Source organism: Calidris pugnax, unplaced genomic scaffold (assembly GCF_001431845.1).
Source record: "Calidris pugnax isolate Ruff unplaced genomic scaffold, ASM143184v1 scaffold20, whole genome shotgun sequence".
Classification (NCBI taxonomy): domain Eukaryota; kingdom Metazoa; phylum Chordata; class Aves; order Charadriiformes; family Scolopacidae; genus Calidris; species Calidris pugnax.
The window spans coordinates 28,614,714-28,641,580 of NW_015094510.1; the positions used below are offsets into that span (position 1 = coordinate 28,614,714).

Sequence of the window (26,867 nt, forward strand, 5' to 3'; positions counted from 1 at the left end):
TAGTCTTTTATATTACATTTTTATTTTGCAAGAAAATAAATTATACAACTTAAAAAATAAAATTCAAAAATTAAGCAGTACATCAAAATAGTTCAGCTGGACTGCCATACAGAAACTACCACCATTCAAAATTGTACAGCATTATTATCTTGGTAGTGGCACACATTCAAAATTGTAAATACCATACGTAGATAGATATTACAACTCAGGAACTCAAGTTTGCTCAACACTCCAGACTACATATAACGTGAGGAAAGCTTTCATGTATTGTTTATTTCACAAATATGACCTCAAAGAATTACAAAGATAGCATCCCAGTCATTTGGATGAAAATAGAAAACAGTTTTGAGTTTAAGATAGCAAATCTTTCTGTAAAACTATCAAATCTTTTTGCCAATTGTATTTTTAAAATTTGCACTTTACAGGACAATGGCATCCCGATGCAAATAAATGCAACATGTTAACATTCAGAACATTTATACTAAGTTTAAAAAGGTGAAAACGAGAAAGTCACATTGTCTTTTGGAAATGTAATTGCATTACAATCATAGCAAACGAAAAGAGAGATGAGTAAAAATAGAAGCTAGAGGACACCAACTGTGGAAAGAGGAAAATGGAAGACTTCAGAATTGAAACTGAGATCCTCATCAAGTTGTTGGGACAGAGAATGTTTTAACAGTATTTTTTAATTAAACCTATTAAGAGTGATTCCCCCCCGCCCCTGCCCTTCTACACCAGATTTCTTTCCGTAGCTATTCACCGTGGCAGTATGTGTGGCAACATGTTTTTCAGATGCAGCACCTCTTTAAGGTAGGTCTTTGGACATCTATATTCATAGCTAAAAACTGCAGCCTTAAAAGTGCGTCGTTGCCATATTGCAAGTGAAGAATAGTTCATTTTCATTTAGATCTGAACTCTGCCCAAAACAACAGTTTACCCCAGGTATCTCCCTGTGCCCCAGGTGATACTAGTTTTAAGTGCATACTGGTGAAAGTGACCTGATGAAGGATGCTAAACATGATTCTGCATCTTGAACAAATTTGCTGGTGTGAGTCTCAGATTTAATAAAAAACCCGACATCAATTTCCGGTATATATTTAAAGAAAAATGACCATGTCATAGGCACATTACCAATTACATTTCTGCATCCCAGGTGTTCAGAAATATATATATAATATGTAGGTCGTATTATTTTATATTTTTTAGTTGAGGGAATGTGCAGTCCCTTTTAGCAACCTGTTCCTTTCTGCTCCAGCTTCCTGAACAGCTGTATCTGAGATGCAGTCACTTAAACGTCTCTCTCAAATCTGAATCAATGGCTTCAAAATCAGCATTACTCCCTTTGCAGCTCTTTCTGTGTGACAGTTTCACATCTGTACTTCTCTGGTTAAGGGCTGGAATTTTTTAACGTTGAAAAGAGTGTGCTCAGACTGTTGCGTTTTTCCCCAATTATCCCAAGTGAGCGTTTATTACTTTTAAGTTACAAAGACTGAAAAGTCTCGCAGCACAAAGGTTTTTATTAGAGTTTTGTTTTCTAACGTTCAAATAGTTGTACTGGTTAACTACACAGAGCACCACTTGCTTTTGATTCTGAATTGCAACACCACAGGGCCAACATAAGAGATGCAATATTTTTAAACAGCATCTACTTTTGAGTATCAATAAAAGCATGGAACATAAGCTGTGGGACTTCAATCAATTGTAATTAGCAACGTCTCGATTTCTCTCTGTCTCTTGTTCACGAAACCCTCACTACCAAAAATTTCTTGATCAAACAGAAGTCCAAGCACACGCTGCTGTCAGGCAGTCACACTGGCATTGGCGTTAGTAACGGAGCATGCAGCCTGGTTAAGGATGCAAACAGCCATTCTTGCAGAGTCCGCTTTTAAACCACTCTGACTTCATACTTTACTGCAACCATGTGAAAGCAAAACTCCTCTTACTTACTGGAAGGTTTTCCTTTTTGACTAAAGTTAATTGTATCCTCTTCCCTCTTGCAATCATCAAAGAAGATGAGACCTTTAGATGTTGTACTTGAACCAGTTAATTAAAAAATCCGCACACTTGCGATTCATAGCAGAATATTCATACAGAACTGAGTAAAGCGCAACTTACCTTTTGTCCCAAGACAGGCACTCTGCTCCAGTGATTCATGTTACCAGTCCAGTACATGCTGGGACATTTCAGAGCAGCAGAGAGGCAGGCAGTGCCAAACAACTACTTAAGATGATTGAAAACAGAAGAGGTAACATTAAAAAGTTGAAATTCCTGATGTATATTTGGCACTCTCTCTGCATACATTAAACAAGGTATTTTTTCCTTAGCTTTTTACCATTTTCATTAGAATTGTATTTCCTACCCTGCCAGTTTCAAAATAAAAAGCAGAGGGTTTGTTTTTCATATAAAGATGTTGATTTCTAAGCAACAAGCCAGTCCAATTGGATTAACCTTGCACGTATATATAAAATTACCTATGAGGAATTAGTACAGGGATCTTCAAGTGTTATTTTCTTCCTGGGGGAGTTGTGCATCAATTACTCTTTAATGTGTTCAGATATATGTAGACATATTTAAATATTTGGAATACAAATATTAAATGTACAAGGAAATACACTTAATATTTCTGTTCGGTATAACAGACCCACGCATGAAAACTGCTTTTAGAGTGAAGTATCATTCAAGAAAGCTTTACCTTCTCAAAAAGGATTGTAGCAAATCATCCGTCCAAATAAGGTAACAAATAATGCATATCCACTGGTTTACAGCAAACAATTTAAAAACAATGATCTCTTGCTTAAGGAAAAATACCACCCATGACTTGGAATTACTTTTGTGTCACTTATGTGTCAATTATTAAAATCCAGTTACTAGATTGAAGCACTGCTCTAGCCAACAGGTTTTAACTGTAACAAATACATATCAGTTGTGATGCATGTGTTTGTGTCTCTCAAATGTTATTACATAAAAAGGATCAAAGGTGGACAGTACATCACTGTTGATCCAAAACACAAAAGTGAAAGTGCTACTTCTAGTCCTAATTGCATTAAAAAAAAAAAAACCAACAAAACAACCCAAACCCAAAACAAAACTAATAGCAGTTCCTCAGTGCATGAATATTTGAATATTTTTTCCTTGTGCAAGTACTGGTCAACTAAAAACCCAAACCTGTATTCTTCCTGGTGGGTGTAAATCAAATCTACTTTAAAAAGTTCACAATGGGCTCTTCATGAATGCAAGTTTCCCACAAAACAGCATGCTGTTAAAAGTGTGCAACATGAAGGGAATGCCATCATGCTAGCTGAATGAGATTGGCAAAATATAGTCCTCTGTAAGGTAAGGCAGGGATTTTAATATGTAACGAAAGTCCAAACAAGTCCTTCTGCAGCACAGACTGTTGCAGCTGTCTGTCCAAGCACCCTTCCACGGCTGACCTCAGCATCCCGCAGAGTCCTTCAATTATGCCATATATATGAAGGTGTTGATATCCGACTCATCTCTTCTGATATATTTGTGCTCTATAAGCCATTCGATTTGCTCTTTTATCATTTTCTTTTGTGGCAAGAACATGTTTTTCAATATTTCTACGAGTTCAGTCTGAAGCTGGGCATTAGTAATTTTCTTCCGCATTTTCATTATTTGGATGATAGCCTCCTGGTGAGAGACAAGAGAAAAAATACTAATTTTTTTGAAATTCCTGGGTGAAGCGATAAAGTGAACACAGTATGAATAGGGGGCTCCTTCCACAGCATAAATAGGCGAGACAGCAAGGAAACCTGTGTTTTTCCTCAAAAATCAGATATATGCTGCGTCTCTTACCCTAAGTAGATACTGAATTGCTTTTACAAAGAAATAAAGGAAAAGAATGAAGCACTGGCATGATGCAAGAGATACAAGGTAGGTCCAGTCAAAGGAGAATCTGCAGTTAAGTCTTGTCTCTAGAGTGTGAATTACTCACTAAACACTCACTAATTCACTCTCTAAGCAGAAGTCACCATTTGGAGGGTGACTTGTGATACACCTTGTGAATACCTCATGAAATGTAAACTTAAAGTCAAATTGGAACTCACAAGGAGTTCTCATTTCATAAACACAACCAGGCATCAATCCTTCTGTTGGCAGCGTGGCCAAGACATTCGGACAGGTACAATTCTCAGTGTGCATGGCCTGGAATCTAAAGCGACTGACAAGAGACCTGCAATGTGAAGACGGGATTTTTGAGACTCCACTGCAGGTAGTGATCTCTGATGCCAGAAAAAAATCAAATTTTTCTTAGAATTGTCAGCTCAAAAGATCTGACATGAATACCTGACTGAAGGACAAACCAATGACAGAGTAGGAAGCAGCAGTTTGTACACCTAAGATGTACTTAGAAACACAGAATCATAGAATCATAGAATTGCCCAGGCCGGGAGGGACCTCCAAAGGTCATCTAAGTCCGACCTCCCCACAGTCAGCAGGGACACCTCCAACTAGACCAGATTGCCCAGGGCCTCATCGAGCCTCACCTTGAATATCTCCAGGGAAGGGGCCTCAACCACCTCCCTGGGCAACCTGTTCCAGTGCTCCACTACCCTCACAAACTTTCTCTTCTAGAGAGGCCTCTCAAAAAGTCATACTGCTATTACTAGAGCGTGATCCCATCTCTGCGATGACTCCACTGTCTTCAGAGTAGTCAAAGAGATCTCAAGCTCAACAATATTGTTTGTTCATGTTGGTGGCTCGACAGTCAACTGTACCATCTGCTGCCACCCACCAGTACACAGTTACGCCTTCACCGCTTGCTTAATATCTGCTTTGTCCTCTTTAAAAACGATAACCTGGTACCTCAGAACAGGAGGCTGGTAACTACAGGTGCACAAACACATATGCAAAATCCAGCATTCATAAAGGATCTAAGCCCAACAGCAAAAGTATGTTCCACAGGGATTCAAAAGCATTCCTTTCATACAGCAACATCCCCGTGCGGACAGTAGGCAGCAGTCACAATACAACAAAGGAAATGGTAATGTTACATTCCTGCAGCAGTTTACTTGCCTGTGTTCGTAATATTCTTAGCTGGACTATTCCTTCATTCTCCTCTTCCCGCATTCTCTCTGTAGTAAGTTGCAATCGACCAATCAAATTTATCTTGCCCCTTTTTTGAACTTTAGCGTTTTTTCTGAAAAAGTTGTATTGTATGAAAATAAGCACAAAATGCATTCTCAATTAAGGAATACCTATTAAACTCAAATTACAGCAGCAAGGAGTACCATAACATATCAGATATTTATAGGCTATTAGCACTGCTGCAGTGAGATTGCTGGCTGACAAATCAAACCTCAGTGCCAATAAAACCTGAATATACCAGCAATACAAAAAATACATCAGCTGAAAGTGAGTGTCCAAAGTTGAAAAGTTACCAAGTACTATTTTAAAGAACAAAATTCCAGAGAAATACTTCACTTCAATTATATAAACATAGGGATCTTTGGAAGAAGTTTTTACAACAAAGTTCAGGAAATGGGACTAATTCATTTCTCATCAGAAGAACTGTCTGTCTAGCAAAATAAAAAGGACAAATAACAACTATTGTAACCAACATAGCAAAAAGCTGATGGCATTCTTCAGTGGTCGCCCACAAACTTGCTGTACAGCCTGTCTCTTCTGCCATGTCCCCTCATCACTTCCCAAAGCTTGTGATCCTGATGACAGGAACAAACATCATGGGGCAAGAAACTAAGCCCCGGGGAAAGCAGATTTGCCTCCCCTCTCTCTCACTCCCCACAGATCCAGATGTCCAGCTGCTACTAATAATGAGGCCCAGAACCTGAGGTTACAGCAAGGAGCCAGTTCTAACCATAGTCATTGATAATAGAGAGGCAAAAACCAGACAGACATGCTGAATGGTGGTATGCGCCATTTAGATATTCTCTCTTTATATCATCTTATGCTCTGAAGGATTTCAAAGCATCAGTAAAAGAGCACTGCAACTCTCACTGAAATAGACAGTCCTCTCTGGTGAAAGCCACATACCAAGAATCCTGGCTTGGGACATCATATTATTAAGGAGTTTCACTTCCTTTTTCAACTTATCAGTCTGCTTTTGAAACTGTGTGCAATGATCAATATAATCAATACAGCACTAGTGCTCTGCTCACATGCTGTTATTCCCATATGAAAATTCATGGGCTCAACTGTAACAGGAAGACAAAGCTTCCAGTTTTGCACCTCATCCCTAGCTGTTCAAGTAATTTAATTTCACAGAAATCGGAATCACAGAAACATTTGTCTGAAGGGGCTACTGGAGGTCATCTAGTCCAACCACCTCCTTGAAGCACAACTGTCACAAAACTCAGGTGAAAACAGGGCAGCAAAGTACGTGTCTAGATCAATCCTGAAAACTTTCAAGGTTAACTTAAAGTGAATTCCTTTAATTATAAAATAGTACATTGTTATTTTACTTTTCAAACATCATCTTACATTAAACTGAACTCCTGGTTCACCGAGAAGAGGGTTCCTTCTGTAAAGTCTTTGGGTGAATTGACTTGAGGTTCATACAATAAAACCTGACGTTTCAGCTTTGGAAATGCTACAAGAGACTACAGAGAAAAGGGAAGGGGAAAGAATGAAAATAAAACACCAGACTTTCTAAATGGAAACAATTACTTTTTAAGAACATAGTTCATTGTTGCGCAGACTGTAGTGAGGGAACCACATAGGCTTGTTGGGAGCTGCTAAGAGGGCAACACGAAGAAACTAGTAAAAGCAGAGAAGGGACACAGTTTACCAAATCTCCTTCTGAAATAGGTTAGCATAAGTAAAATCATACAGAGAAGTAAAATACAGGAACTCACAGTTACAGCAGCAGTGTTAAGTCTGATTTACATGATTTCTCTCTTTATTCTTGAGCTAAATAATTAAAAGTCTGATAGAGCAAACACTCAAGTGATTTTTAAGCAACATATATTTATCAGGTGTCACTGATTTTCTAGAATTAGATGTGTCCCACCCCACAAACCACAATCGTAATTGTGTGCCTTAGACAGCATATGGTCAAAAAGGTCTTGCTGTTTCCAAAAGCTTAAGTTAAATAATACTGGGTAGAGACAATGTGTTAATGCAAAGGCAGTGTGAGCTCAACAGTAGTGCAAGGAGCCAGCATTACAACTGATTAATTAGCAAGAAAGGTGTTTGTATTTCAAAGTGTTATCTGACAGCGCTTTAAAAATACTAATCCAGTATTTCAGAGCACAAAAATCAAGAAGAAATCTGTTTCAAGAGAAAGGGAAATACCCATAAAGTCCTCCTAAGTTCTGCATCAGGGAGTTCAGTTGCCAGTTTAAGATTTTCAAAGCTGATCTTCTCTCTAGGTCTTTGGTTCCACGCAAACAGCACAGCTAACTGAAATGTTGTTACCTCCAAGTCATACTGGCCAACCTCATTCTTAAACGTTATCTGTGAAAAGAATGACAATTTTACAGGTGAGTCCTTCTGTATCACAAACTTTTTAAACTACTATAAATACGCAGAAAGTGCAGTCATTAAGATTGATACACTGAAACCTCTACACTCACAATTCCATTGGACATGAGGTGGTGCCAGTGCAGTTTTCTACCACTGTGATTCTTTTTATAGAATTCTTCAACTTCTGGGATGAGATCTTCTAATTCCGTGGGCAGCGAGACAAACACTTTTTCAGAACTTCGGGACCAGGCGCCAGCATTTAGAATTTTAATATTCACAGAGTCAGCTGTAAAACAATATTGAATTATATGAATTTCCAGGTAAAACAGATAGATAAACAAAATGCATTGTTTTCCCTACTCTAAATACAATTACGGAGGACTGAATTTTCAGAAAGTAGCATGGTGTCTATCTACTTAAACATTAAGGTACTCTATTTCTGCACCGCTGGCTTTCTGCCAGCAACACTGATTGAAATCTGGTTTTTTTGGCTTGCCTCTGCAGAGCTCCTTAAGCCCTAGTGCAGCATTAGAGCTGATGCTTGTAAGCACTGCTCAAGGGTTTTCAGCAGCAGCAGGTCCAAAACTGGATGTTCCTCAGCCTCTCTCATCAGTGAAATTTAATCTCAGAAATGTGATTTAAGCTCTTCATAGCGTGCATCCAGCTCTCCTGCTGGCAGACAGAGGAGGAGCACAGCATGAAGCACTCACAAAAAAGGATGAGGGCATAAAAGAAGGGGGTAGTTCAGGCATTCACCTGGTTGATACTGATTCAAGCCCCTGCTTGGAACTGAACTGCGAGACCAGGGAGTCTGTATCTCCAAGATTGCTCACAATGAAAACCCACATCAACTTACAGAACAATACAGCTGCAGTGTCAGCTGTAAGAGCAAGCAGAGCCTACAGACACTTCCAGTCTAGGGGTAACAGTACCCTGAAGACTACATTCATAATTTTTAGCTCAAGAGTCAAGAGAATTACTTCTCACTAAGAGAAATGAAAAATAGCAAATAATTTGAAAACAATACCTGGTAAAGCAAGTTTATTATTTTTGTGCATTTCTTTGAAGGCCTGGTTCAAGTCCTCAGACACTTTGATATCCTGGAACATTCTAGCCAGCTTGTTTACATAGTCTGCTGGCATTCCTACTTCCTGTAGAAACAAACAGAACACTAAACTATGACATAGACAACTATGAACAAAAAGCTTTATTTTTAAAATAATAAACTCAAAAAAATGAAAAGCATTAAAATACACAGGTATTATCACTTTACAGTAACAGTTAATCTGCAAAGCAATAGAAAGGTTTTTTGCATGGATCATAAGTGGTTACCCCTTAAAGGCTTATGATGATTGTTTTAAAGAAATCCAAGTGCCGAAGAACATATGCATGCATTAAGGAAAGAGTGAATTCTGAGATGTGAAGGAATGTTTAAGGCATGCAAATAATATTCTATTCTACACAACATTTTACAATTAGAGCACATCTCAAATTAGTTACACAACTAAACAAGTACACTGCATTTTGTTCATTTGCATATGGAATATATGAAGCCTTCAGATAATCATATGTGAAATATTTTAAGATCTAGAACCACCACGACTAGGATCAACATTTCTCTTAAAAAGGAGCGAAACTGTTTTACTTGCACAAAGTACTGAAATAAAACAGAAGTATAAAATGCCCCAACTGGCCTGCAATTTAAGACAGAACTCCTCAAGAAGGATATCTAAGTTTGAGTGGGAATTGATACCACAAGCAAGAGGCACAACCAAAGAAAGAAAGATGTCAGGCTACTTACTCTGAGCCATTCCACCATATTCTCCTCAATTTCACTATCAGCTGATATATCTAATATCAGGCGTCTTGTTAAGTGAGCTTTGTGATATCGCATGAAAACATCTTTATTCTGCACATATTTAAGTACCAGAAGCTGTCAAAAAAGTAGATTTTAATAAATTTATTTGCACTGTCAATCAGACAAGTCTTTGAATGCTGATCTAATGCCACTGTAGGTTATGAAGTAGAAAAAGGCTACTTGTCATTGCCTTAGGAGCACCTGGCTTAATGCTGTCACAGGCATCAGCTATTGCACCTCCAATGTCTTAATTTGTCAACCATTAGGAAACTTCTCTTAAATCAGAAAAGACATTGACACTGGTATTTAAGTCTTCTGCATTATTTTCTAGACTAACATTCATTACTGTAATACATCATGGTGATACAATCATTAATTTAGTGTACTAATTTTGTGAAATGACACAGAAACATGAAACACTGTATGGTTTACAAGAATTAAACACACACACACACACACTGGATGACATAATACCATCTTTTCCCTCTTATTACACCTTACATAACTGTTTTTGAAGATCAATGCCTTGACCCAAATTCATTCTTCAGAATAATCGAGAAGTAGAAAGCAAAAACATACCACTTCTTTAAGCTTTGCTTCGATTTCTTCAGAGGTTAGTTTTTTGCTTAGTGGTGTTTTTCTTAGCAACATGTCACAGTAATTAGCAAGAAGCTCAGGGCACTTGGATTCAGGCTGTGTTTTCAATCCAACACTAAATAAAAGAAGAACAATGTATTTTCAAATTGTACAGAATCCTGCAATTCTGGAGTAGCCACACTGTTAACAAGACAGACCACTCTTTCCTGATCCCCTTGGCAAGGATCCTGGTGGTGAATTCGTACCCTTGTTAAACTAATGAAAAAATAGGGATAACTCCCTTTTATCCTTGAAAGAATAAATACTAACAAACTTTTTCAGACAGCTTCTACAGCTTGATCATTCCAACTGCTTTTCATTTCAGAACTCTTAACAATGAAGGATTACACTGAAACTACAGTTTGAAACAACTAAATATTGCATGGCAATAAATATTCCAGCAAAGAATGAACAACTGCTGCAGTGAATGTTTCACTTGTCAGTATGCTGTAATGAAAGTCCCAGGAACAGCCTCCTGCACCGTGTTTCACAGATGGCAAAACCTGACACATCTATTCCATAGTAACAGGATAAAACTATTTTCTAACAGTATGAACAGCGGACTAACAGCTTGGAGACTGAAAGCAGATTAAAGTTAAACAAGAATATGCCACAGCGGACAGACTGTGGTTCTTCAGAAAGCACACAAGCATAACTCGTGTCTGAACTGATGTCTAGACTGGTGAATAAAATAGTGTCAAGGACCAATCCCTGCTTCTAGAGTCAGATGGCACCACTTTGATCGCTAGTCTCAAGGCCCCAAAATAATGGCAGTGTGTAAGACAGGAGGTAAGAAGCTGTGGGGGTGCTCAGGAATCCAGTGTTCCTGCTCTTTCTCTCATCCTCTCATCAACTACTGTAGACAGACAACTTGTCCTTTGTAACTCATGAAGCAGCTTGCAGGCTACTGTCTTCACCCCTCCTAAAGACCACTTGAAGTGACAGCAGACAATGAGTCTTTTGATTATTACAAGACAGAATCCTTATTTAATCAATGTTTTCCCAGGTATTTCTAAGCAAGAGTCTTTAAGATCCTGACAGCAATGAAAAATTACCAAATTTCATATTCTTATGCTGAATTTAACAGCACAAATTAAGCAGGATGCAGTTTCATTTTACTTAAACCAAGCTGCATATGTAGACAACCTGAAAGAGCTGGAGAAGAAGAACGCTGAACAGAAGATCATTGCTATCATGGTGATTTCTAAGGAATCATTAGGCAGGTTTATCTTTAGGAGCGAAACACAGCTTGAATGAGGTATTGATTTGGATGCTCCAAGGGGAAATGAAAACATTAACAGAGACCTGAACTCCTCTACCTTCCCTGTATCTATACGAAGCAGACAAAGCAGGGATCAAGTCTTTTGTGAAGGTGTTCCTCCAATAACATAAAACAAGTAAGGCTAATCCCTGCCCAGGCTTACCATTAGTCCAAAACCAAACACAGAATCAGAACCAGAATGCTAAACAGATATTTGTACCTACCCACCCCTAACGAGAAGTAACTGAAAAGGGAAGCTGGGAGCCCAGCTACAGAAGCTTTGTTTCCATAGTAAATCAGACTACAAACTATATATAAGCAATTCTAACCACCTAAATTTATACAGATTCCTACTTCAGCGGCGCATCACATGTTAAATGTTAACAATCAGTTAACTGACTGCCACTTTCTCTTGGCCAAGCTCAGAGGGTGGGTACTGTAAGCATGGTTTTTCTTCTTGAGTCACACAGGTCTGCTTAATCTACTGGAAGTTGGTTAAACTAACCTGTTAATCCTGCACTGAAACGACCCTGTAGCACCCAGCCAGGGCACACTCACAGCTGGCAGGAGAGGAGGTGGGAAACTGCTTGTGGGTGGTCACACCTTAATCAGCCACGCTCATTCCCATAAAGGCTACTGCCTCAGTTTCCCCCCGGATTTCTACTAAAGTTGCAGCAGAGTTATACAGCTCAGGTTTTTGGAATTAATAACTCAGGAAGGTAATATTAAATTCAGCTAACAAACTGACTCATTACTCTACTATAAAAGAACAGAACCCCAGCAATTACAAATAAATTTGAGTTTAAGCAGGCTGCTATTCACTGCCATGTGAAGAGTGTCTTACCAGAGGTTGATAAAGCAATCTGAAATTCCATAATACAAAGAATACAAAGCCTTTCTGAACACAGCGTTACTTTTCAAAAAGACATTTTAAAAGAGAAACTCAATCTTTAACAATTTAAAAACCTTGATTCACATAGTTTATATGGCTTACCCCTTTTGCTTCAATGGCAATTCAAGTTTAAATATTGTAGCATCATTCACAACTGCTTTGTAAGCCTGAAAAATAATTACAGATTATTAGTGCTTCACTCACTTTTTCTCTTTAACATATGAATCACAAAGGCTTTACTGTAAAGTAAACAGATTACTGTAACATTAAGTTAATCCTATTTTTTTTTTATTAGTCCAAAGTTTGTTGATTTGATCTTGAACATGGGAGTTCAAATGCTATGACTCAATTTCCCATTAACTGACATTTACATTTTCCTCTTTTCCATTAACATACTATTCTTTTAGCAGCAACTTAGGAAGGGATTTTATGGAGCAGGTTGCAACTTTTAAGTCATGAGACTATACCCAAATATATAGTAAATTTTAAACCTAAATATGTTTCTGAAGAGGTGCTCAACACAAAGATCATCATCTGATGTGCTCTACAGCATTACAAAGCTAAACACAAATGCAACTTTATGCAGGACTACAACACAAATGAAAAGCTCAGTAATTGGTAGTAAGTTACATCAATATTTCATTCTGCATATTTACTGGAGTAAGAGCAGCAGCTTCTAGATTTAACAGTGAACAGGCACAAGGATTTCAGAGACACTACAATACGAATTACACCAATTCTTAAACTGAAAACAGAAATACATACCTTATCTCTTGCAGTAAGAAATCTTGGATCATCTTGAAAAGCTTCTTTAACCAACTTACTAAATCGATTAAATAGTGTGAGCAATTGTTCTACGTATTTCTCAGAATCCTAAAGTTGGAGAGGCAAAAACCAAATTAAAAAAATGAGGCTGCACAGGATTCAGTGCGATCTTACATGTAATTTCCTAATCTGTAATAACGTAACATCCTGAAGCCTGCATACTATGAATGAGTGTTTTATCTTTATTCTCTGTACTGAAGAGCTCTACAGCACATAAGCCTCAACGCAGACTTTTAGGATAGTATTTCCAATATACAAACACACACACATATATAAAGAAAACATAAACTTTCAAATATTGTACAATAACAACTTCTAAATTTAAAAAAAAAAAAAAGGTTTCAAGGACTAAGAAAAGGTACATCCTAATTGCTGCAGATACTCAGGCCTCTTAGACCCAGAGAAAAAAATTATATAAAGCTGAAAAAGAACAGGGGAAAAAAAAAACCTTTTAGTTTCCACACTGAAGAACCATTCTTAGACTGAAAATATATTTCAAATTTCATCAGGAAGTTAGAATTCTGGGAAAATTGACTACATCTTTTGAATTAGGATGCTAACACAATCCTACCATTTAAGCAGCCCATGCACGCACTTTATAAACTTTTCTGCAAATTGGATTCACATTTTAAAGCTACAAATGAAAACTTAAAGAATGAAAAATTATCTTAAAAGACATTTAAAACTTTCAGTGGATCAAAATCTGATATTTAAACATTAAAACCTTCTGAAGTATTTCCATTCACATGTATGTCCCATAATTGGAGAGTATATAACTTCTGCGAAGTTGTTTTTCATTGTTATTTTATCAAAAAATGGTACACTTACAGTAGTAATAGTTTCAGCAGCTGCTACCATATCTGCAAGTCCAGCACTAACAATGTGTTCTTCCAAGTCTTTTAGCATAGGCTCTATGCCATTCGGAACTTTATCCATCAGCGAAAACATTAAATGCAATTCTGAAAGATACAAACACTGATAAAGCCACCAGTCAAAGACTTGTATAAAACCCAAATATACTGCCTTTCTGCTAGAGATATCTCAAGTAGAACACTGAATATATAAGGAACAGATACTCCAATTCATCCCTTAAAAGAAAAATTGTTTTGAATACTGTTCTAGTTCTGGTCCCACAAGGAGATTCTTCTGAAGGCAAAAAGAGGTATTTATTGCACCATAAAACTTCCTTATGCATATAATATCACAAGCTTGAATAAAAACCCTTAAAGTCAATGGCAGTTTGGATTAAGTCCAGGTTTTCAGTATACCAGTCTTAAAATCCCTGGCAAAAATGGATCTCTTTCAGCTGGAAGCCTACAGGAGTTTATGCAGGAAATTGTATGGATTCAAGGTTATTATTTTTTTTTTTAATTAAAGCCAAACAGAGCTGTCTTTATGTATCTTCCAATACCATCTACAATGTTTTGTTTTAATTAAAAGCATGCCAAATTCTGAAGTAACCAAAAGTGACTAAGGTAAACAGTTGGGTTTTTTTTCCTCTCTGTTTTCCCAAAGAGTTGATTTAGTTCTTCTGAAAGTTACCAGTTCAAAAACTTTTAAGAACTTACATGGTTGGTTTATTTGTCTACTTCTTATGAAGTTATTTCAAAAGAAAAAAAAGGTACTGAAGCATCAATAATCTTCTTCACAAAGCTGTCCACACCTGGATTAAGGCCACTAGATTGGTCTGGAGAGACTAAAGAGATTGAACTAAACACAGTGAAGGACTCTGCTTAATGAAGCAGAACAAACTGATCATGGTCTCTAATTCTTTTTTTGATAGAAAAATACAGCTAAGTTTGCTTAGCTCCTCAATGCTGTATTTACTGTGAAAGAGGACAAAAGCCAGGAAGCCCTGTCTTTGTTTTCTCTTCTGCAATACTTTTGTCAGCAGCATCTGCAAAATCCTGTCACCACTGAGGATGAAATACACATTATCAACTTCTGTATCCCAACAACTGTTGCAGAACCAAATAGAAAAGAAATGCACAGAGAGGAAAAAAAGTTATCATTTTAGAACATAACAATACAGATTAAGGAATGGAAACTACCATATCATAAAAAGAACTTGTGATGCTACTAGATCAAAAAAAAAAAAAAAAGGAATCAGAGGTATTCTCAGTGCAATTTATATGTACTGTAAGTGACTGTTTTACACAGGGTAAGTCCAAAAGCCTCACTCAACTTTACTGGATCTTTTAATCTATGAAAAAGGATGAGAGGGAGAAAGAGATGGCAGAAAAAAAAGGAAACAAAAAGGGTTCCACAGGTGTTTTTCTGTAAACTAGTGATGACATGAATAATTCAAGAAAAAAAAAATTCGGTGGTTTCTCCTAATAAACAGTGGCAAAGGAAGACTTCAGGTGCTTCCCTAAACCCTGAAAAAAACCCAGATTCTCCAAAGACAGATTTCTAAATAACAAAACCAAAAAGAACATTTCACTTGAATTTCTCTCAGGACACATTATGACACTGAAAGGTAAAGAAATCCATATTGTAGTTGTTGGGGCACTTAAAAAAAATTTGTGTTTCCATTTTGTGTTCATAAAAGCCAAGTTTACTTTTCTGTTATGAAATACTTAAAATTTAGGCCTCCCATCCCCAACGCTATAAGCAAACAAAAACACACTAAGCCAATTCTGAAGACAGTTTGCAAGTTATGACATCTTTATTTTGAGTTGGAAAACATTATGCCTGCCTTTGCGTGGCATGGAAATATGTAGTACTTAACGTAACAGAGTATTTTACAGTAGTGCCCAGCTCATAGCCAAAAAACCTAGCCCTTTTTTTGTCAGATGCTGTTTAATAACAAAAGCATCATTAAATTCTTTGGGGAGAACACTATCAGAAAGACACATGAATAAACAAAGTACAGCAGAGGATACTATCAGATGTATATATTCCTATATATAGCTCCAGTCTTTAAATAAATCTTTAATCATCTGCACCTGCATCCTTCATTAAAACATTTTAAACAACATAGGTAGGCCTAGGAGAAAAAAAAAAAAGTTCTGAAAGAGATGCTTGATTTGTTATATACTAAATGGAAGTATTTTGCATCCAAGCAGTATCACGGGCCAGACGTAGCCACAAGGAAAGAGAGGACTGTGTGAATATTTCAGCAGGTTTCTAAAGAAAGATGCTGTGGATACTACAGAACCCTTCTGAAGCTCTGCATTTAAATAAGTCTCCTGTATTCTCCCAAAGGCAGTAACATATACTCGTAAGAAGTTTGGTGGCTTTCTAGATTTAGCTCTGGACTACTGCCAGAAATCACGCTGCTCGATGAACAGATCAGTATGACATAGTTTTAAGGTCAAATATTTTCTGAAATGCTAGCTTTAGAAGTGAGTATTTTCTACACTGCTCTAAGTCATAAAACAGTTTTCACATTTGCATAGAAATGAAAATTTCATGTAGACATTAGTAAATATTCCCTGGCTGCAGGATACTGAGACTTCAAGAAAAACCATAATTAACCGGTGATTTCAGCTTCGCTTTTTTTCAAGTTTCCCTACTTGAATTATGACATTTTAATGACTTACCTAGTTTGATTTATCATAAGGTCCAATACAAGATTTTTGAGTTTAAAAAAGCTTTTGAAAACTTTAAAAAAGGCATGCAGAGCCAACTCTCAATACTCAGAGTGACACACTGGCTATAAAACCAGATGAAAAACTTGCAGAGATTTTGTTCACTGACGTATTGGTCCTGCACCAATAATCAGAGCAAGAAAAATGTCTCCCTGCTTTTCAGAAAAGCAGCTTTGTAAAGAGATGCTTCACTTTTTTTTCAGGGGGAAAGGAATAGTGGGGGTGGAATTAACGGGGAGTGTTTGTCCCGAACTATTCACATAGAAAATAAGACACATGCAACTTTTACCAGAGTTGGTCGACATGAGGAAAATAAGTTGTATGAAAAATAAAGAAAACAGAGCACAAAATATTCTTTTCTTTTAAGTAAGTTGAGAGCAGTCCAGTCACTCAAATTAGGGTACTGTACATACAGATTTCCAAAGCAATATAAAAAAATACTAACCAACAATGGTCATTTTTGTGGCATAAAATTGCCTACGTTCCGTAACACTTTATCTGCGAAACACTGTCACCATCTATTAAAACCAGTAATTTGATATCTCTACAAATCTATTTTTATGCAGTGGATGCTGAGTTCATCCTGCACTGTTCTTGAAGCTTGACTTACTTTCTGTTTCATTTCGTTTGATCATGCCTTGGCATTCAGCTAAAATAGTCTCTTTAAAAGATGTCACCAGAGCATTGACGCAGCACTCCATTAGCTGAAATATATTAAACACAGAATTAGCTCGTTTAGCCACCTGAACACCAAAGTCTTATCTGTCTCAATTTTGCCAGGAAACAAAATCTAGCCTTTTCTCAACAACTGTGCTCTATAAAATAATTAATTCACGCACTGATTCATAAAACTAAGTGTAGCTTGAATAAAATTTATACAGGAAACCGTATTTTTAAAAAATGTGTAGGTTAGTAAATGTGGTAAACTCTCTTCCAAACCAGTAATGAGCTTAATATTTCTGTCGCCTCTTTTCTCTCAAGGGAGCCATTGCTTTTGGAACACCAACTACCCTACTTAGTTTCCAAGCATACATCCAAGAGCTAAGAATAGTTCTCATTCCAGCATACCCTATTTGGACCAGGCTGGTTGGCTTGAACAAGCCACTATGGCCAGATCTAGATGAGAAACTGCTTGTACGTGGCAGGACCATCTCTCTTTTGTCAGCCTCTTTATACGGGTTACAGTTTATAGCTGTGCAAAATGAATGATTTACAACTTAAAAAAAGACATAAAATACATTTTGATCCACTGCAGCAAATTCAGATTTAAGGGGTATTTATTTAAAATTAACTGTTTCCTGAACTAATTTCAACACAATTATGAACTATTCATTGCGGTCAAATCATCCGCCAAAATCTAAATTGTGTAAAATATTGCTCAAGGGGAGAGAAAGGGAAAGAAAAAAAGAAAAAACATCCTTTACATTAAATGGCCACATAGCAGCCTAAGAGGAAATCTGGAATAGTTTTAATGAAATTTCTATTGCTCCTTTTGATTGCAATGAACTGTAACTCTTTCAGGTATTCTAAACGAGCACTAAGAAACTCTTTACCAGGGTTACCAGTCTGGGCAGCTTATTCTCAAACATCATTGCCATCCACTGTTAAGTACAGGGAAAAAATCGTACCTTACTCAAAATGAAAGAATAAAAAAAATCATCTTGAAAAGAAAACCCTACCCTTCAATCTGAGCTTTTGATCTACAGTTACTATTAAAACATGTTGAAATTTTAAGTTGCCAGATTAGGAATTAATACAGATTTTTTGCTAGAAAAAAACAGAATAGATGATTAAAACATAAAATCAGGAGTTTCATATCAGTCTACTGCTACCAAATAATACTGTAACAGACACAAAAACCAAAATTGCTATGTAATAACACTATACAAATATAAAACACATTTCTCTACACATTATACTTACTGCTTCTACAGAGTTACATTCACGCCTGGTTTCTAAATATCGTAGTGCTCTTTTCTCCTCTTCTTTTAGTTTAGCATCTGCCTGTGCAAAAGTAGAACAGCCATCATTTTAAGTACTAACACTTTCGAAACAAAGCTACAACAGAATTTTTACTTACATATTTCATATAATTCTGTACACCGTTTTGCTGTAAATAAGAAGGAGCCTGTGTTCTATAAAATCTCTCTGTTGAATCCAAATATGCCTTTTCAAAGTTATCCCGGTATATCTGAAGTTTATCTTCAGGATTAGAACACAGGTTAACTGCAAAGAAAAAGTACAAACTTGATTCTCAACTCTTGTGAACTTATTTGGCTAATACTAACCATATCTCATTAAAGCGAGTAACAATCTGAAATATCCTATAAATGTACTTAGATGCCTAATAACCAAAATTGCCCAGTCTTTGCTCCAAAAACTAGATTAACCAAAGGGAACTGGAAAGAACGGCATACTTATCTCCAGAATTTTAGACATGCAAACATGGTAACCAGAAATACACATAGCACTGCAAAATTGGAAAGAGAAAAAAAGCCTCAGCATAATGCCTAATAAAGTGAAAACTTCACCTGAGAAAACAGCTTTTCTTAGAATCCCAATTGCTTCATATTATGGGGTTTTTTTGCATTGTTTTTTTTCTGTTTTACAACAATCGAGGCAGTGAGCTTACTACAATGCTTTGCACTATTCGGAAAAAAGTTTCCACCTTCCTCTCTCAACAGTTACAGAGAAATAAAAACATAAATTAAGTCCCTAAACGGAATATGCTTTTAAAAAAGGCATAAAAAATAGAATTGGACTAAAAAAATTATAATAAAGCTATCTGAGAGCATTAGGCACACGTTTAATTTAACAGGCTGCAGAACTTTGAAGAGGCAATGATGAAACGTCATAGAAGTTTCAGATACGCATATCTGAAAAGAAGACTGGGAGTCTTAGATGCAGCCTGTTTAGCTTTTCTTCTTCAAAATGTCTGAAGAATCAAACAGTACAGAGAAGAGCACGAAGTTATATCTGCAACCCTAAAAGGTGAAAAAGTAGTTTGCTCTTTGAAAACACTGACTTTACAATAACTGATATGTAGCTAAATCACTTAGAAGATTTTCAATGGAATTTAATTGGTATCACGTATCAACAACAAGGAGAAAAATCAATACAAAATGCTGAGATAATCACGCAAATCCTACCACCACAGCTGTCACCTTCATATGATGAAAATTTATTTACTAAAGTGAGGAGGCAACATAGATTGGTCTGTACAAGACATACCATATGATTCTCGAACTCCAATAACGAGCTGAGAGTCGAAAGCTTCTCCTAGTCTTTCAGCGTGAACTAGCTTCATTGCACTGTCCTGAAGTCTATTTTTAATATTTGAAAATATAGATTCATTCCACGTATCTAGCATGAGCTGTGTATTGGGAAGAAAAAAACACAGTCAGAAAGGTACATACAGACCTAAGTTTGTGCAAAAGAAATACAGGAGATCAGAAACAGAAATCAAGTGATTTATAATGTAATTTTCAGGTTACATACAGCAGTTCAGTTACCTTGGAACTTGATCTTGCTCTGGACTTGTTATAGAAGTAATAGTTAGTTTACATTCTAAGCTTAATATATGTAATGGGACAGCAAGGGAAGGCAGTATCAGATTCAGATATTAATTCTATAATTCTGTATTATTTCTACAATTCTCAGTAATCAGTTAAGTAACTTTTAGAGCAATGCAACGTCAGGAGTTGCAATATCAAGGTGGTACTTTAGAGCCAAACATACAAATATAGTTCACTATTTGGCAGGCTCTGTCTTAAACAAAACCAAAAACTCAATTAACACCACAGTTATATATTAAAAAAAAAAAAAAAAAAGAGATGGTTTTAGCTAATGTGGAGGTTCAACATGCAAGTAATGCATACATTATTTATAAAAAACTCCAAGACTCATAAAAGCACTACGAAGTTTTAAAATTAGTTATGAAGGCTCCTAATAAAATCCTCATCGCACAAAGGGTCCCTTTCTATTCCACTATGTGATTATTCCTAATTTTTTTTTGTTTTTTGCAATTGCCACTGACACTGCTGGAAATGTGTTGTGTTACAACTGATCACCAGATCCAACGTGCTGCAGCTGAACAACACAAAAAAGCTCACTGGCAGGACAGGTCACACTTCTGTCCACCTAAACTCAAGCAGCTGCTCAGCAGTAAATAATCGAAGTACACTATATGTTTTTTAAAAATCTTAATTTGCCTTAGAATTCAAGTTACTGTGGTCTTTTTTTTTTTTCCCTTAGACATTGGATCTGGTTCTTTCTATGTGCCACTGAATACCTAATGAAATTATGCCAAAGCTTAGAAGAAAATTTTTATTTTTTCTCTCAGATTCATGCCATTGAATTGCTTTAGAAGAGAGCTCAAACTTACAGTATCTTCAAACTTGACAGTAACTGCTATGTATGTAATTTTAGCATGTCAATTGTCAGGCTACACTGGCAGTGGAAAACGAGTTGAAAATTTACCAATTCACGCTGTACCTCATGATTGTGAATAAGCTTATCAAAAAACGAGCTTAGGACAACTTGACACAGTTGTATGGCAAAGTTAATAGTAAAGATTAGATGATCTTTTTCCATTCTTGCTTATAAGTTTAGATTTTAACACAGCAAACACCTAATCAAAGTCACATATCCTTTTGAGAGACTTAAGTTTATCATCCTTTATTCTTCTCCATAACTCACTCTCAATTTCAGCTAAATTTCTATTTCTGACACCAAAATCATATGTGCTGGAAGGGAATTACAGTTCAAAACACTGGAACATTCTTAGAAGCAAAGCTTTATTTGGTTATGCTTCCTCAATTACTTTTTTCATAATTTTAACTTTATCGATACATTATGGTTGCACTGTACAATTACAGACTTGGTTTACAAAAGCTGAAACAAGTCAAAAATGGAGAAGAAAACAGTGAGATAATGTCAAGCAACCTGGCAGGCACATTAATAGCTTTGCCATGGTCAAGCTTCTTTTGGACATTACGGACAATGAAGTTTTATGGAGATATTTGAAGAAAACCAAATGCCAGAAGCAGGAAGTGACCTTCAGCAGTGAATACAAAATAATAAGAGAAGTTGGAGACTCTGGGCTTTGATGAATCATGAGATGGCCCTAACTGGACTGCCTACGAGAGGTAAGACACACCTCCATCAGCTTCAGTCCTGAATAAAATCTGAATTGTTAGACACCAGTTCTCCTCACTACTTTCTCCACTCCACCTTGTTTTTTCTTTCATTTCTTAGTTCTTCTGCCTTCTGCATACAGCAGAATTAGAAGTTCAAGTTTGCCAGATCTTGAAGAGCCTAAAAAGGTCACATGCTTTCTTCAACAAACAATGAAAGCAAAAAATGTAACTTGAGGTGGTGGTTCCTCTCTTTGCTGCTGTTCTCTCTTCCTTTTCTTCAAGAGGGTCAGATGTCAAAACAGGAGGGCAAAGAAAAAAACAAACTTGCCCAAAGCAAGGCATTTGAACTATTTTGTTCTTCCCATCCTGGACATAGGGGACAGTTAAAATTGTCTTGAGTACCAAATGAAAGATTGCTAAAGAAATTTAATTTCCCTACAGATACTTTCTGTAATGAAAGGGGACAACGAATGACGTTAAAATAAGGGACTTAACACTTTACAACTCTCATGCTCCGTTTTTTTTAGAATAAAAGACTAAAGTAATTTCAGTGACCATTATTCACGGGGCTCAGAACACCGAGCCCTCCATACTCAAAGCTCTAGACTTCCTTGATAAGAAATAATAAAACGATCATATGCACAAGACTCTACATGTCCAATTTTTCAATTGATATGTCTGACAGTTTGGAGGAGAAAGAAGAAATTAAGAGATCAATAGCCATATTTAACTTAAGATCACAGTATTTAATTGGTCATTTATAAAATGCAGAGATGTGCCCCAGTTAAGATCTTGGGCTAGGGAAATAAACTAGGGGTAGAAAAACTACTCAGTCATATTTAACAGTATACCTGCTACTTAAGTATAGAAACAGCAGGTGAATTTACAACTGCCTTCTGCCCCAGCATTCAAGTCTAATTAAAAACAAACAAACGAGAAAACCAAACCAAACAAAAAATCCCAACCCAAACAAACCCAAAGCCCAACAAAGTGCTTTAATCACCTGAACAAAACTGTTAACAGCCAAAGCAAAACTATTATGGAGAGAAAAAAAAAAAAAAAAGTTGCAGGGTTGTTCTGACCCTCACACTGAAGCAAAGTGGTGGTACGTCATATTACATGATTGGGGCAATTTCATCTCCAGCTACAGAATCCCTTCTGTACTGTTACTGTAGGCAGAACAGTGTGTAACAAAACTCTTAATACCTATCACTTACCTTTCGAACAATACTGTCTTCTACATTAGACTTCTTGTTGCTGCCCTGCTTGCCCATTAAAGTAATCTCTAATTGACAAAATGGCTTGGGCAAAATATCACACTGTGTGAAGAACTTGCGCCACTCCACTATATATGCTTTCAGTAAAGCTGTATCATCTTGATGACTCAGCACTCTCTGGAGGCGGGGGGGAGAAGAAGAGGTAATTTATAAATAAATTTCTGCACAAAATATGGATGGGCTTTGCTTATACTGAAAATAGCTCCCCATATAAAATGCAAATATACAGATATATCAGAATAAGAAAGTCTACATATTTAATTCGAGAAATAGTTATCAACCCATGACATATGGAGCATTTCTAAAGGGTAAAGAAAGGTAACAGAAAACACGTAGTCAGAATTTTCCAAGTGAATCATTATTTTTGTCTTTTAAGCCATCTGCAAATCAAAAAGATTAAAACCTTTGGTCTAAAGGCATGTACTGGTACAACCATATCTAAAAAAAACCCAAAAAACCGTAAGGACTATGTTATATTCTTTACAGTGAAAAGTTTAATTCAATGGCATTTACTTAGCTTTCATTAGACCCAGATAGCTAGTAAACACATACATCTTATGAAAGCCTGGAAACTAGAGCTACATTGTACAATGACTATCATAATGCCTAAGAAGATGCCCCTCAAACAACAGCCAACGCAGACCATATCATGGCCTCAGTTCAGAATAGCACTTAGGCGTGTAAGCAAGCAACCTGATGGAACTTAAACATCAACACTTACATGCCTGGTCATACAATGGCCTCTACAAGAAACTATTTTCCTTTGAGCAAAGCCTTAGTGGTGTAAATTTCTTCACTAAAGAAAGATTTTATAGACTTTAATTTTCTCCTTTCCAAGCCTTTGTCATGGGATTTTTTTAACCTCCTCTCTTAAATCTCTCATTACAGAAAACATCTTTCACTACACATTTTAAAAACACAAAAATTTCCTTTTAATCTATTGACAACTTCATTCAATTTGGGGGAGGCCCATAAAACTGGACAGCTAACAGCATGATAGCACGGGTATTTCTAGTGTGCCACACACAGGGCTTATTTTAAAGCCATCCATGAACATGTCAGTGTAGCACTGAAGCTAGACAAACAAAATTTTTATTCAGAGAGTAATTTCTTATTCAAAATTTTGCCTCAAGAAGTTTTAAAGTGGAATAATATTCCATAAGTACCGCTGGATAAACAAAAATAATGCTTTTTTTTTTTTTAATGTAACAGAAAAATCATTGCCCACCCCAGTTTCAAGCACTGTGAGAACACAATGAACCAAGGCAAATGCTCAAGGCTAAGCCTTCTTTTTGTCAATAGAAGTTCTCGGGGTAATTATGATCTCCACAATGTCACAGAATTTCAAACAAAAAAGCAATGCATTTAGATCCAATGAAAGTCAGAACTATTTGGTTATTTTTCCAACAATATAAATAGAAGTTATGAAACATTAAGGACTTACTGCTTGTGCCTGTTTAATAAAATCGAGGATGTCTTCCTTCAGAGCCTGATGGATTTTTGCTGGACCTTTATCATCCCATAAGCAAACTGCATGTACATCTCTACAAAACAATTTATCCATCTTTTAGTAACAGCTACTCAAAGTTTAATGCTGTAATATACAAGGCTTAAAGGGTAATAATTTAAGTATGCCTAAGAAGTTAATACACTTTCCATCTATCATTGTCAAACAACACACCGTTAGATCCCAGGGACATATGCAAGAAAGCATGTTTGGAAAAGAGACTGAAGCTGTAAGAAAGTCTTGGATGCAAGCAATAGAAACCCATCTAGGAAAACACTGTGGTCAAGAAGACGACGTAGAAGCCAATTCTGTTTTCAGTGTCTATTCAATAATCCATATTGCATTAAGGACATTTTTTTAAAGCTTTTCTTTGACTAAGACAGAAATCACTTGCCAGTACAAGCATTACTACTCAGCTCGTATTATTCTAAAATACTCTCATTAACATGCAGCCTTCACTCACAGTTCCACAATCCAAGCACTACAAACATCCTTGTGCCACAAAGGAAATGGACCCTTCCTTGTGAGAAATTTGAGCTAAGGGGCATCAGGTAATTTAAAAGATATTTTAATTAGTTTAATAAAATCACTTAAATATTTCGTGACAGCGGTAGCATTTTAAAGTGAAACTGTACTGCAGAAAAGCTACCAAACAGCATCACAAAGCTAAATTCTATTCATGAATTTTAATCAACATTCAAATACATTCATGTTTTTCCTAGCAGACAGCCCAGCCAGCGTAACTCAATTCCTACTTTTCACACTAAAGACTAAATAAAGCAAGTTACACTCCTAACTCCATACATCATATAAAACGTGGCCTAGCAAGCCTTTTTTTGACTCATTACCTTCCTCTGGTGATTCTTTCAATCCTTTCAATAACAAGGCCTCACCTTTGCAGGAAAGTAACTAGAGGTATGATTTTGTTCCTATTAAATCAATACTGTTATTTCAGTACAATACAAATACATGTTCTTTAGTTTAACTGAAAAGATAAAACTTAAAAGATAAAAAGTTCCTTTGACACAGGTCTAACGTGCTGGCCCAGGATTTCCAGGTCTGCCTAACTTGTGAGGTTTACACAGCTCTCACATGCAGAAAAGGTGTTACTGTATTTAACATGCCGCTGGTTCTGACAGTAGTGAAAAACGCAATACTGGATAATTATACTCAAAGGGCAGGTAGAAGACACCTACAGATTTTGAATTCTTATTAAAAAGCTTAACAAAGAGCACTGTCCAAAAAATAGGAATCTAGGAGAGCGGGATCCTTTTCCTCAATATCCTTAATTTAACCATCAAGTTCCTTAAGTTCTATTCAATAATTCAGCTACAAGAAAAATAATAAATTGAAAGTTTCAATACCAATGCAGAATTATTGAACTAGTTATTAAAAATGAAAGCAATGACTCAGAACTGAATTTGTACCTCAACTATACCATGGTTACCTTCCCTTTTGGTTGGCAGAAAAGTGTGACAGGTGCAGTGAGATGGGTGTAAAAAGAATCACTGCACCATCCTCATGAAAAAGAGCAATAAAGATACAGACTGCAACAAGGCTGCATTTAAATAAAAAACACTTCTGTGACAGATATTAAAAAACAGGAGAGACTTCAGATTTAAGATAGAACTGTATTTGAGGGAAAGTAACTGCGTTGAGACAAAGATTATTTTAGATATACTTTTGATATATCTGCTGTAACTCACTTCCATGTTCCCTTGGTAAAGGTTACATGATGTATTTTAAGAAAAACAATCACCTGACAGGAAGCAACTTCGGGCTTTTTGGAAGAAGGAAAATGGCAGGGTTTTTAGAAAGTACAATAATGCAAACACTGTCTGAAAAATGTTATATATATTATTCTTAGGGTATAAAACTATTCAAATTATACCAGTTAAACTGGCGTTATCCTGTTACTTCAGTAGCATTCTTAAGTTATTTTAGAAGAAAGCCACTCAAATCAGAATAATGCAACATTGAGCAAACTGCCTTTAAAAGAACTTACCACCAAAGCAGTAAACAACATTTTCTCTCTAATTCTAATAAAAAGTTTGTGGGCAGGTACAAAACTTGTTTACTATGATCAGCTTAAGTCAAAAGCTCTGCTGTTCTTTCTCCATCCTATTTGCAAAGACCTGAATTTCAGCAAAACTCTACTTTTGCGCACTTACAGTGATGTAGACGCACTTACCACCTAATACAACTTAAACTAGTACTTTTGTTCTGGGTCTGCACACAGTCCGTGTCAAACATGACTTCTGTATCAGAAGTAGCACTGTAACTGTATTCCCATTATGCAGAAGGATATAAGTTCCTAAAAAATTACTTACGAAAAGAGATCAAACCATTGCTGTTTTGTGACAGACTCCTGACGAAGAAGTTTCAGAACGATAGGGCGCATAAAATCCCATTTATCTTCAAACTGAAGTGAACCTTT

The 26,867-nt window shown here is 36.4% G+C and overlaps 1 protein-coding gene across 1 annotated transcript; it reads right to left on the reverse strand.

Moving 5' to 3' along the window:
• CUL5 (cullin 5) lies at positions 1 to 26,867 on the reverse strand. The gene is made up of 18 exons (XM_014965997.1): positions 26,761 to 26,867; positions 24,368 to 24,467; positions 22,864 to 23,040; positions 19,740 to 19,881; positions 18,589 to 18,734; positions 18,432 to 18,512; positions 17,119 to 17,212; positions 13,744 to 13,874; positions 12,856 to 12,963; positions 12,193 to 12,257; positions 9,881 to 10,013; positions 9,245 to 9,376; positions 8,471 to 8,594; positions 7,554 to 7,729; positions 7,273 to 7,434; positions 6,460 to 6,578; positions 5,035 to 5,158; positions 1 to 3,651 (listed from the first exon to the last, which is right to left on the reverse strand). The coding sequence occupies exons 1-18, from the start codon at positions 26,829 to 26,831 to the stop codon at positions 3,457 to 3,459; spliced, it is 2,280 nt and encodes a 759-aa protein (XP_014821483.1). The 5' UTR covers positions 26,832 to 26,867; the 3' UTR covers positions 1 to 3,456.